Raw genomic sequence first — 13,115 nt, 5'->3', positions numbered from 1 at the left:
TGCCTGGGGGAGGCCATGATTATACAAGGCCACCCCTGGCACAGCTCCAAGCTTCCCAAGGCTTGTATTTGACTTCGTTAGGTGCTGTATCATTAGGTGCACTATGAATATTCTGTATCCTGCGTATACAGACAGATGCTTCATTATTTGGCCTGAATTGCCAATGCTTTCTTTGCAAAAATTCACGTTCCAGCCTCACTCAGAGGATAAATAACCATTACGGATGGGTGTAAGGGGGGGACTGGACTCAAAGATGTGATCAGTGTGACAGCAATCAGTAAGAGTTTGTAAGGCTGTGAGACGTAGGATCACCTTCTACTCAGAGCCTGCAGCTTTCCTCAGCTACACTGGCTGTGCCCAACCTGACTGCACTCCGTGGAGCTCCTGGGTGCCACGTAGATGTGCAGTGCTGCCATGCAGGGGTTCAGCTGTCAGATGGGATCCTGGAGGATGTAAGATTTGGCTGCCAAGTGCGTAAAATGTCTTCTGCCAAATCAGGCGGATGAGAATCCTGGTTCAAAAGTAATAATAACTTCTTGTTCGTGCCTATTGTGTGTACACATGCATTTTTATGATGGATCAGTTTCCCCTTGGGGGGGGGAAGGAAGGTGGGGGAAGCCACTGTGAAACTGTTATTCTGGAGAAGGTTTTTGTAGTGCTCAGGATCTTGTCTGGAGGGTTGATATTTGCTCAGCTGTGTGCTGGTCTGTGTGCCAATGAATACAGCACTGCAGAGCAAACACTGGAGCCCAATCTTCCCAGCAGAAGAGGTTTTGTTCCTGTCCTTTGGCTTCCAGCTTTGCTGCAGAAGGCTGAAAATGCAGGACCTTGTGTGGGTGCAAAGCATTTCTGAGGAAGTTTGATGTGACAACCTGCTGAAAGTGACCTTCCTGCTGTTCTCCCTGGCCCTTAGCTGTGGGTTGGCTTTGTCCTTTCTGTGTCCTTTCTCTTCCAAGCCACATGTGTTCATGGCTTTTGTCTGAACCACAGAGCTCTCACATAGTCGTCAGGGAGAGAAGGGTTGTTTTAGCCATCTCACCATGTCTTCAGCCATAGTAGAGGCCAGAAACGTTGGGATTTTCCTGGTCCTTTCCAATCCAGTAGGTGGCTGGATGAGCAGACGCTCCTTCCCATAGATGGACACACACAAAAGCTCAGTGCCAGCACTTTTATGGCTCAGTCATCATAAATAACTGATACTATTTGCTTTCTCTATTTAAAGGAAAGCATTGTTCTATCCCAGTAACATCAACTGGGAAAACAAATGCCAGCATTTATCATGCAAGTGCTGGCACTAATAGAGGTCAAGTGGATTTATAGTACCAGAACCCATTATGTGTTTGAAGACTAATTAAAGCCCTAAATGAGATGCCTGTTTTGCTGGATCTTTTTATTTTTTTTCCTTGCCGCTGTGGTTTTTATCCTCCTCTTTCCTCTCTGAAGAGCACTGGCTGTAATAATGGAGCACTAGCTCAACGGAGATGTCCTGATTAGGTGTCAGCAGTGTGAGATTTGAGATGCTCTGTACTCATTGAGATTGCTGGACTGTATCTCTGCAGTTGTGGCTGGGGTTTACAGAGCTGTCTTTCTCCCCAGCCGACTGCTTGGCTGCTCTAATTGAATCAGATTTAACAATATTTGGAGCTGTCTGCCAGAACCAAGGATCTGAAATGCTGGGGTCTGTGCGGATGTGAGAGGGCAACAGTCTGGTCAAGAAGACAAGTTGGTATTTCGGTTGATTTGAGTGTAGAGAGAAATGGCCTTTTCAAGTGCTTATGCTGAGATTTGTGCTCTGCAGGGTAACTGCTGCCCCTGAGCTGCTGTGTGCTGCTCAGCCATGAGAGCTGGAGGGAGGGCAGGAGCAGTGCTGGCCGTGTAACCTTTCCCCAGCAGTTCTCTGTGGATTTCACTGTCAGCTTTAATTCACATACAGCCACCCAGAGGGAGACAGCTTGTTCCAGGCCTGCAAATAGAACTGTCGGTTGCTCTGTGCTTGGGAGCTTGCTCTGTCTATGGAGAAGTCCTCCTCCTAGGAGCCCTCATAGCACATGTCAGCTTGATGAGAGCTCCTGGCAGGGCTCCCTGAGCTGCTGCTGCACATGTTGTGCTCGATCTTGTCAATGCTGAGATCCCAAGAGTTGCAAGCAGGACACAGGAACAGAACTGCCCCTCTGCCTGCCCGGTTTTACCCTACTGCAAATCTGCATGGGGCAGTCCATGGCTGTTCTGTGATAAAACACTTCCTTGAGTTCTCTGTGGCTACATCTTGCATGGTAGCAAGGTACTGTGAGAGTTCTTGCTGTGTCTTCCTAGGAGGAAGCCAGCTGGTCCTCCCAGTGCCTCGCTGCCCAATGGGAGCTGGAACCCCATGGAGTGATGTGCTGACCAGGTGCTATCAGAGGCTTTTGCAGAAGAGGCTGGTGTGCTCTTTCCCCTCAGTGTGATGGTGAAGCCCTCGAAGTCCTGAAAAACAGAGTTGCCCTACACCATTCAGCCTGAACAGCACAAGGACAGCAGGGGCTGTGCACTACCCAACTTCTGGCTATGCAAAACGATTGGGAATAAAGCACGCTGTGTCTGTGCCGTCATAAGTAGCACAAGGATGGGGGTCTCTGCAGAGTGTGGCTGTGAGAAAGAAGTGCCTGGAGGTGAATAAATTGGGTGAGTGTCCCAAAGACAGAAAAGCAGGGAGTAGCTGGAGATGAGGGATGCGAGGGAGCCAGGAGAAGCAAGGATGTCTCAGTTACACCCCTTTGCTGTCTTCCAGTCAACTTCCCCTGGGATTCATTTCTCCCTCCTAGTTGGGGAGGGGCTGCCTCCAGTTTTAAAACAGTGGAATGTGGAAACCGTTGAACACCCCAGGAACCAAACTGCAGGAGCAAAAAACAAACATTAAAAAAAAAAAAGAAACCCAACCTCCTTGCTTCAGAGTTGAGAACGTAGAGGGGGGGTGGAATTCTGAGAGGGGGAAAATTTAAAAAGCAACAACACCCCCTGAGTGCTGAGAAGGACAACATCTGAGGAGCTGCAGGAAAACAAGCCATGAATGCAGGCAGTCAGCAGCTGTGCTCAGCTGATGTTCACAAGAAGGTTTCAGCTCTCTCTTATTAGAGACCTCAGCAAACCTTAAAGACAGAGAGAGCATTTAGACATGCCCCTGAGGTTTTTGGTTACTCTGCAGTTGGCTTGGTAAACATGCCAATAAATACTGGAGAGAGAAGAGAAAAGCTTACAGAGGAACAGACACGGGTTTTCAGCTGCTCAGTCTGCTGCCTCCACCACTGTCGGTTGGTGATGGGGAGGAGGAGGATGGGGATGTCTGTATGACATTAGGGCTGTGGATACTGCTGAGAAAAGGGACTTTGGAGGAGGTTGGGGCAGCACACATGATTTGGAGCTGCCTTGGGGACCTTTCTGCCTGGGGACAGCAAGCTGATGGGACTCCTCCTATTGCAGTGTGCTTGTGAGTATGGGACTCTCTCTGCTCTGCTGGAAGATGGGCATGTGTGGGCTCTGGAGTGATGGGGAGAATGGAACTGGGTGTGTTTGGAGCCCCTCTGGCCTCGTGGCTGGTTGTGTTTTGTTCTGGAAGCAGATAGCTGAGTTGGGATGCTTGGAGTTGGGTTTGTAGTTCCTCTCTTGGCTCAGCTGAGTGCGAGGTCTCTGTGAGGTAGCAGAGGAACATCAGCACCAACATAGCTGGAAAAGATGAATTGTTTTGTGTGCCCTAATTGCTGGGGCAATCTGACTCTGTGTATCTAATTAACAAAAGAGGAAGGCAGGTTTTCTCAGATCAGAGATTGACGGTCGCTGGCCAGCAATTTAATGCTATTGTGAATGTACCAAAGCACAGATGATGGAGGTGTACAATTAACAACTCTTCAGGCCGTTAGAAGTGACGTGTGTTTATCTAATCAGGCACACGCTGCTGCTTCAGGGCTTTCCTGGAAGCAGCCATTAGAAGCTGCTGTGACGCACGCTGGCTTCCAGGTGCAGACCTCACCTCTTGGGCATCACTGCCAAACCCACGTGTGCCATCTGATTTATCTTACTTTGCTCTCCTGGCAATGTGGGAGGAAACCCCTCCGTCCTGCTGGTGCCCGTGGGTGAGGGGGGTGTTGTGCATCCTGCCAAGGACCTCAGCTTTAGTAAAGATGTGGTAGCTTAGTTAAGCTTAGTTAACATAAGGGCTGAAATAAAAATGGTAAGATATTAAAGAGCACAAAACTCACTTAGGGCAGGCAAGGCTGTAGGATAAGCAGCGGTGCTGTTTAGATGTTGGTGGGAAACAGGGACCCTTGGGCTAGATGAGTTTGCTGTTGCAGGAACTGCTTGCAGCTCAGTGGTTTCCGTTCTCAGGGCTCTGCATGAGGATGGCTTTCAACTCACATACACTCCTCACCCTCCTCCAGGACATCCCCCCAAGCTTGGGAGTTGTTGTCATGGGACCTCCAGTCCAATGGTTCTCTTTCTGCCTTGCTTGGCTTTGCTGATGTGGGGTATCACATGGCTCTCAGCTAAATAAAACCTTCAGCTTATATGAAATAAAACTTATCACGTGTGCTTTCAAATTTTATACCTGTGAAAGCAAAGTTTCCATCTTCTTGATGCTGGACCCATGAAAGCCATGAAAGTTTGCTCTTTTGCTTAGTTTTCTAGTCCTTGTGACTGTAGAGAGAGGCTCTGTGCTGTGTCCCAGACACATTCTTTAAGCTAAAAGCATGAAGATAAAGCAACAATCCCACACATTATGTTTTTGTTATGATTTTTCTCAATGCCAGTCCCCTGACTTCTCATGCTTGAGGTGGGGGCTGTAACTGTGAGATTCCAGAGCTGAGACCCATGGTCACGGTGTGGCCCTGCTGCTGGTTTGTGCAGCTCTGGCTGTTGCTGACTGTGCTGTGATAGCACTTTGAAAAAGATTCAAAACAACAGAGAGAAAACACATTTGAACCTCAAGGACAGTGTGCAGCTGCAGCATCCCATCTGTCTGACTTTGCAGCAATGGGAGCTGAGGGGCTGTCCTGCTTTGACACCTCCTGATGCAAAAGTGTGTTGTTTTGCAGGAGCCAGGCCCAAGAGAGTCCAAGGAAATAGCATGGACAGCTTGGACCTCCTGAAGTTCCCTTCTGAAAAGGTAAGCAAAGCAGCCTGCCTGGCCTTGGGGACTGAGTGTGGGTAGCAATCTGTGGTGGCTCGCTGAGGGGAGGACACAATTAGTGTCAGTGGGATTAACCAAAGAGGGTTTCTAGAGAGCTTGGAGGAGAGACACTTAACTGAAAGCTGAAAAAGGCTATTCTGAACTCTTTTTTAAAATAAGTCCTCTATCGAAGAGGATAAGGGGAGTGGTTTAGCCCCTTCAGTGGCTGGTGGCACATCTCAGCATGTTATTAACCCAGCAGAGTGCTTTGCTCAGCGCGGGGAGGAAGGAGAGGTCAGAAGTGGGAGCTGTGCCTTGCAGGAGGTGGAGGATTTTGTTTCAAGGGGCTCTGAGGACTTCTGCTCCAGTGCACTGCTGGAAATGTCAGATCTGAGCAGAGCAGCACTCACTCTCTCCCCAGGGCAAAGGCTGCTTTACAGACAGCTGCAGGCACTGAGCCTTCCCACCTCTGGGGCTCATCTACATCCCTCCGAAAATCCCATAGGGAGCTGCTGGGTCTGCCCAGGGGCAGCTGTTGGTTTGCTGTAGGGCTTTATCAAACTCACCCTGGGGGAGGGGTCCGGGTGGGCACTGTGCTTGGCCTTTGGGCTGGAGAGCATCATGGGGACAGCAGTGCCAGAAGGATGCTCAATTGCACGTCCCAACCCAACGTTTAGTTTTGCTGATGTGTGGTTTGCTGCTAATGCTGTAATGGCTGAGCCTCCTTCAAGGTGGAGGGGTGGGTGAGCTTCAGGGGTCCTGGGGGGAGCAAATAAGAGCTGTGGGTTGGGGCACGGGACCCTGGAGTCCAGTGAGCAGCAGCGTGCCCTGCTATCACCAGCCCTGCTCCTTGTTTTGATCTTTGCTTTCGGCTCCCAGCCATCAGTCCTTGTTTATCCTTCTTTCCACCAGACTAAAAATTCTTTATCACACACTGGCTTTCACCCCGAAGGTGCTTACATGCTGTAATTGAGTCATCTATCCTTTTGGCACGAAGGAAGCTGTTTGAAGCCTCTATCCAGGGCAGCAAAGCAGCTTCTGTGCTGCCACTTTAGTGCCTCCTTTTCAAGGTGTGGACACCAGCCAGGCTGCAGTCGGTCCTACTGATAACATCTAAAGAATTGAAACTCTCCTTATTCATTCTCACTATTCCTGTTTGTACTGTAAGGAGTGGGAAAACTCCTGCACAGGCATTGAAGAGAGCAAAGGAAGACAGCAGTGAGGGAGCAGGGGACTGCCTGTAGCCACCTGTTGCAGTTGTCATGTTGCCCTGCAGTTCCTGTGCACTGCTGTAACACAGAGCTTGCTGGAGGGGCTGAATGGGGCTCCAGCCATTCATGCTGAGCTGCTGGGGAAGGGTCAGCCCTCCAGGTGGAGGCACCTTTCAGCCATCACTTCCTATGTCTGTAAATAAGCCAGCCGTGCCCTTACCCCCATCCCTGTTTTTTGGTTCCTTTTAAGGGGATGCTGCTTCTCTCTCATCTCTCCCTGTGGAGGAGTTGACTATTGTGTGCTGTTTGGGTGATGCTTCCCCTCCACTCGTTAAAATCATCCTCTGTGACGATACACAAAATATATCAGCTCAGGCAGCCTAAAAGCCCCATTAATTTCTTTTTTCTGTGCATCTGCTGTACTCTAAATCTTAGGGCAGCAGGTCTTGGTACAAGCAATCTGTACAATAACTATTTCTTGCTTTCCCAAGGACCAGAATGGGGACAGCCATCACGTGGGAGACCTGAAGATCTCGGGAAAAGAGTTCTTGTCTTTACCTGTGAGGTCAAAGAAATACCGGGAGCACCAACTGGGTTTGGATAGAAGGCCCCAAGGGCCGTGCACATCACCCCTGGATAGCAGCCAAGTCCGAGTGCAAGTGCCACAGTCGGTAGGAAGAAGTGGTTTTCTCCTCTAGTGCTCATCTTAGGATATCTTCATTCCTTCCTCCTTTCCAAGCTCTCAGGGGAGGGGTGGTGGTGTGGCTGTTGGATGGGAAGCAGAGCCTACATGCTCAGTGTGCAGAGCGTGGTTTAATAAGCCAGTGATTGGGATGAGATGATGGCAAATCCTTACCTAGGAGCTTCTCTCTGGAAGGAAATCGTATGAAGCTTCCAAAAGGGCAGGAGCTGGCCGTGATGTTGGTGATTTATGGCTTATGGGTGTGTGGTGAGCATCTCTGATTCGGGCTGTGCTTGGTTCCCCAGAGCTGATGGGCATCTGAGTCCTGGAAAGCTCTCACTGTCTTTTTTTTTTTTTTTTTTGTCTTTAGCCCAAACAACAGAGTTGTTTGTTGGGCCGCTGTGTTCTGGTTGTGTTGATGCTCATGCTGTGACACTGGCAAACATGATGCACTGGGGAGGCTTCCTGCAGCTGTGTTGGTTTCGTTCTCGGTTTTGAAGATGGGAATTGCACCCACAAACAATGGCACGTTTCTGAGTCCTGGGAGGGGGCTCAGAGATGTTTGGACTCAGCGAGAAGCCCCGAATCCTCAGCTTCCTGCTGCTGGGGGTGTGTTGTAACAGCAAAGACTTCCTGATGGCATGGATGCTCCAAAATGTTTGATCTCCTGCTTTAGTGGTGCATTACAGCCTCAGTGTATGCAGTTCTGTGATCACTCACTTGAATCCAGGTGGAAGCAGTCCAAGCCAGGAGACAGACACCTGTTTCTCCTTAGTGCTTAAGAAAAGAACACAAAACAATATTTCTATGTTAGGTAAGAAAGGGTCTGAGCTTCAGAGCTTGGGATGAAGCCTGCCTGTAGAGAGGGGATGTTTGAACGTGGTTCCTTGTTCCCATACTATGGGTGCAGGTAGAACACGTCCTGATCTGCACAGCCATGCACATCCCCTTCTGGCCACAGACAGTCCTGGTTTTCTGTTCCGTTGTCTGACCGCTGGAGACAGGATTTCTACAACAATTGTTTCTTTTAGACTTCTCTGAGCTGCTGTTTCATTCCCAATGGTGTCGGTGGAAATGGTCTAATAGGAAAAGCATTTCCTGCTGCTCACCGGTGCAAACATGATCGTTGGGAAGGAAAACAAAGCTCATCTGAACCAGAAAGGAGACAGCAGCACGGGGGCATCTGAGGGAATACAAAGGCAGAAAAAAACCAGCCTGCTTCTGCTAGAAATAGCCTTGTATTTTTAACTCGGACACTCAGCCAGAAAACAAACAAAAGCAGTGCTCCAGCAAGAGTAAGGCAAAGAGTGTTCCTGGAGTGTGTGTGTGAGCACATAGGGCTCTGTGTGTAGGAAGGGCCCCTGGGATGCTGCCAGCCACCAGCAAGTTGTCACCATACATGCAGGGGTTTGGTGAATGGTGAGGAGGCAGGGAAAGGCTCACCGAGGTGCCCAGGTGTTGTAGTGCCTTAACTCTACCTGCTCTCTCTGGATTTGTGGGCGAGTTCATTTTAAGTTCAGCCCCTAAGCATTCCTGGTGCACCTGGTGGGGCAAACAGCAGAGAGAGTGAACTTAAGATAGGCAGAGCAGCAGGGAAAACCAGCATCTCCCTCCTCACAGACACCAAACATACCCATTTTGTCCTAGGAGAGAATAGATGATGCACTTGGCTGGAGGAGAAGGCAACTGTCTGTCTTATGTTTTGGAGAATGCCCATCTTGGTAACTAACAGACTGTAGCCTGTGTCCCATAATAAGTGTGATGTGTGAGGTTGGGCTTGTTCTCAGGTTGTAGCTGTACCGAAGGGAAGGTGGAGGTGTTCATAATCTTTTTCCTAAAAGCTTCTGAAATACCCTTGGACATCCGGGAGCTCTGCATGGCGATGAGGAAGGGAAGAATGCTGCATCCATGCCTGTGCACAGCCCCAGAGACCAGACTGCAGGGCTGAGCCTGCTGCTGGAGGGCTTCATCTCACTTTGGGTGTTTGGGTTTTGGACTCAGCAGCACCGTGTCTGTGCTACGTGCCCATCCCAGCCCTACAAAGGCTTTGTGCAGAGCCCCACTGGGACACAGCTTGTGCCTCAGACCCTGCCCTGCCACACACACAGTGCCCTACACGAAGGGCTCTGCTGCCAGGACGGTGGCTGTGCAGTGTGCTCTGGGTTACTTCAGGTGAATCCTGTCTGGTTTCTGTGCTCCCAGCTGACAGTGATGCCAGCTTGGCTTTGTAGTGCAGCCCAGACCTCCGAACCTTTCAAGTCAACATCTTGCATTTGGCTTTTGTCCCATTGCTCTGTTGGATGGGAGTGTGGGTGGGCTGTGTTGAAAAGCTGTTTCCATCTGTGCCCTTTTAAGTGAAATGTAGCAAACCCCACCCAAGAGCAAGGAGAGGCTGGAACCCAGCTCAGACCCTTTCTCTTGCTCTCCCTCCCACAGAGCTGACTTTGGTCAGGCTGTTCAGACCGCAGTCGCATCCTATTCCTCACTTTGCAAATGCTCAAAGCAAAAAATCTTTAATCCATCAGTTAACAGCAAGTCCTTCATTAGCAGTGTGCCCCTATAGCTGATCTGGGTTGCGTATGGGATGTCACCATACCTGCGCTCAGAAGACGAGCTCAGAACAAACCTCCCAGGCCCTGAACAGGTCTCTCTATAAGTCCTGTTCACCCCCTCCTCCCCACCTGTGGGATGGGTACTGCTGCTCCCCTGCCAACCCCAGAAGCTTACAGAGGCGTGATGGTGGCTGTAAAGTTGTTTGAGCTTTGGATGGCAGGAGCTGTGGTGTTGTTATTAGCATCAGTGATGATGATGCTAATTACTGAGCTGCTGGGAAACTCCCCATGGGAGGAGGCAGGGAAAAGTGGAAGGGGAGGCGAGGCATTTGGTGATGGAGAGGAGCCTGGCCCTGCTGGCAGCACTACCGGGCCCTGGGAGCAGGGCTCAGTCTGTTGGCAAAGCTGTGGCAGTACTGGGATGGGTGGGAGAAACCATGGCTCAGGCTCTGCGTAAGGTAGGATGTGGGTGAGGGTTCCTCTGTGGGCTCACACCTTTCTGTTAGGGGTGGGAGGGTCCTGGGCACATAGGGGCTTCATCACTACTGGGACACGATGCAAGGGTCCTGCTTGTCTGTCTGCACTGGGGCTGGTGTGGGATCTGATGGGACACCCAGAGCTGTGGGTCGCTGCAGGCTGTGGTGTGGGAGCAGCTGAGGGTTGAGCCACATGTGGTTGTTTTCTCTCTGTTGTAGCAGCAGTCTGTGTATCAGGGTTGGGTCCTCGTGCCTATAGCTGGGTGGCCAGGCCTGAGATTTTCTGTTGGGTTTTGCTGTGTTTAAAACAATGTCAAAGCAGAGGGTTTTGCACCACGTGAAGCTTGCAGACATCAAAGGCTTGGTCAGAACGTAACCCTTTTCCTCCTTGGGGGAGAAGGTCTTAATGCACAGGCTCCCAGAGGACTGGCAGCAGCTGCCTTTTGCAGAGGGTTGCCCCATGGAGGGGACTTCTAATGCTTCAGAAGCATCAGGTGAGCACAGGTTAGTGTAGTTGTCCTTCACTCTCCTGTCTGAGAAAGCAACGTCTCTGAGAAGGCAGGAGAGGGCCCAGGGAACAAAGATGCTCTGTATTCTTGGAAAAAAAAAAACTTGCCTGGGGATGTGTCCTATTGCTAGGCATGACTCCTGTGGGCAGAAATGAGCTAAAGGCACTGGGATCTGTGGGGCTGTGTGAGCCTGGCTTCAGGGGCTGCAGTGCTTACTGGACTGCTGGGAAAAAGCACAGAGAAGAAAGGACCACCCTCACCCACTACCCTCCTTGGGGGTCAGTGGTTCAGAAATGGTGCTGCTCATCTGGACCCCAGTCCCCCCAGTGGAGAACATCAGCCCAGGAGTCCTTCCTGGCTCCTGAACCACCCGAGCCCTTGTGGGAACTATTTGTAGTTAATAACAGAAGGAGCTGTGTGCATTGAGGACTTGCAGAGATGGGCTGATGTATTTAGACACAGAACACACGCACAGCATGCTGTATCTCCAAACATTCCCTGGGACAAATGTTTTTATAAGACCTGCTTTATGCCTACAGCGGGAAGCGACCATAAAAGAAGGGAGAATGTTGTAGTTGACACCCCTGCAGGCAGGGTGCCAGAGTTCTTCCATGTTGTTGTCTCTCTCTCTCGATATCCTGTTGAGTTGATCCTCTGTATGGCCAATGAGAGCTCAGTCCCTCTGCTGTCCATTCAGAGCTTGATGTGGGTGCCCCATGCTTGGCTGCTCTGTGGCTCTCTGTGCATCTTCCCTCTCTTTTAAGATGATGTAATGATCTGATTGATGTGTGAACTACCTCCATGCCAACGCACGCCCTCCTTTATCTCCCAACCTTTTGTTTAGCTGCGTGGTATAATTATGCCAGTATGGCTGGTCAGACTTTCTGGTGTGAACATGCTCCAAGAAAGCTGGAGCTGGAGGGGTGGGTGGCTGCTCTGATGGGTAAGGCTGTTCCTGTGGCACTCGAAGTCTGCTCTGCTAGAGCCCACCGAGCTGTGTCACCATCAGGCTGTGCCTTCCTCTTTGCTTAGTGAGATGTCCAGCAGCACTTGGTGTGGGTGCAGACCTGGGAGATGTGTCTGCAGGGCTGTGGCCTGGTGGATATTGAGAGGATTCCAGGGATGCAGGCTGCTCTGAGAAGCAGCAGCAATCTGGCTGCATCATCTTAAAACATGCATCCAACCCTTCCGACCACATGTCTGTCTGAGACTTTTTGTTAAGCACTGGGGCCCTTCTTCTCTTTGGCTCCTTTTGTGGGATGGTTGCACACATGAGCCCAAAGTGCTTTCCTACATCAAGGGCTGCAGCAGGGACAGCAGAGCTGGAACCGTGTGGGTTTTCCAATGCAGAGTCCTGAGGTGCTGCTCCTCGCTGGGACTTTATGCAGGGAAACGAGTGGGGAGATAGAGAATCACTGCAGAGGAACTGCATGGGGCAGAGGGGGGAGGCAGCAGTGTTTTCTGGCATGCGCTGCCTCTGCTGCACTCATTGCCTCAGTGGTAAATTATCAGTTTCTCCCTTAAATATTAACAGCTGCCAGGTAACGAATTCCCCCTCTCTGTTTTATAATGGCACTAAAATTGGGAATTGCCTTGCTTTTCTCTGTAATTATCCTATGAGACCACGTGAGCACGAGGGAGGCTGGGCAGGACTGGCAGCTCTGCAGCCCTGTGCTGTGCCTGGGGAATGCAGCGGGGCTGGGCTGCTCCTTGGGGCAGGCAGTGCTGTGGGGTGCATGGCTGTAATGTTCTTCCTTACTGTGCTCTGCCTCATGCAGAAGGGCAGGTTTGGGAGGTGGGTTTGTGGATTTGAAGCAAGCCTGTGCTTGTGAGCAGAGAGGAGAGCACACCCAAGTGCAGGAGGGCTGTGCAAGCCCTCAGCTGTGCAGAGGTCATGTTTTGGACCCCAGGCCTGGATGCTTCTCAGTGTCTTGGCACAATTATTGGGGGCTGCATGAAGGCATTACGTGAGCCCTCGTATCCCAGATGTAGCTGGAGGGTGGCCTTGGAGCTGAAAACATTGGAAAAGAGACTCCAACCAGAGGGATGTGACCTGAAATTGTTGTCCCAGGTCCCACCGCAGCCGTTTACTGAAGGTGAGGACAGGAGCTCTGCAGCCTGGCCATGCTGGAGCTGGTTGACCCAGCTCCTGAAACACATTTCTTTTTCCCCTGGCTCAACGTAACCGGGTTGTCAGTTATTGGCACTTTGAAGCTGTAATTGAGGTCTGCTTTCCTCCTTGTGCAGCCCTTTCTCCCAGCAAATTGTCAGCCCTTGAGTGGTACAGGGCAGGGAGAGGGACGATGAGCTGAGCATTTCCTAGAAACTGTCACTTTAAAGAGAACAGTACTGACAAAGAGGAATGAATCGCAGCCAGACACAGAGCTGTAAAACTCCAAATGTTTGACTTCTCTCTGAATCTGGAACTCTTCTCTCGTTCCTGGGGGCTGTGCTGTGCCTGGGGCACTTTGTGAGTCTGTGGTTTCACCTCCTTGCGTGCAATAAACTGCATGTGCCAAAAGAGCTTAAAACGTCAGAGTCTGAG

General features: G+C 50.7%; 1 protein-coding gene across 5 annotated transcripts in view; it reads left to right on the top strand.

Moving 5' to 3' along the window:
- GPSM1 (G protein signaling modulator 1) overlaps window positions 1-13,115 on the top strand; it is a 50,416-nt gene that overhangs the window by 26,755 nt on the left and 10,546 nt on the right. For 3 of the 5 annotated variants that reach the window (XR_014887306.1, XM_085239505.1, XM_085239504.1), the window contains exons 10-11: window positions 5,067-5,137; window positions 6,843-7,022. Coding sequence is in view for 4 of the 5 variants with exons in the window: in XM_085239505.1 (XP_085095631.1) it covers window positions 5,067-5,137; window positions 6,843-7,022 (251 nt within the window). In the remaining variant the exon portion in view is untranslated. The remainder of the gene's footprint in view (window positions 1-5,066; window positions 5,138-6,842; window positions 7,023-13,115) is intronic. The other 2 variants (XM_085239507.1, XM_085239506.1) reach the window with 1 other exon arrangement.

The sequence above is a fragment of the Meleagris gallopavo genome, chromosome 19 (genome assembly GCF_905368555.1).
Source record: "Meleagris gallopavo chromosome 19, MGAL_WU_HG_1.1, whole genome shotgun sequence".
Taxonomy (NCBI): Eukaryota; Metazoa; Chordata; class Aves; order Galliformes; family Phasianidae; genus Meleagris; species Meleagris gallopavo.
Note: the sequence above shows the minus strand (reverse complement) of the source record. Positions and strands in the feature narration are given on the sequence as shown.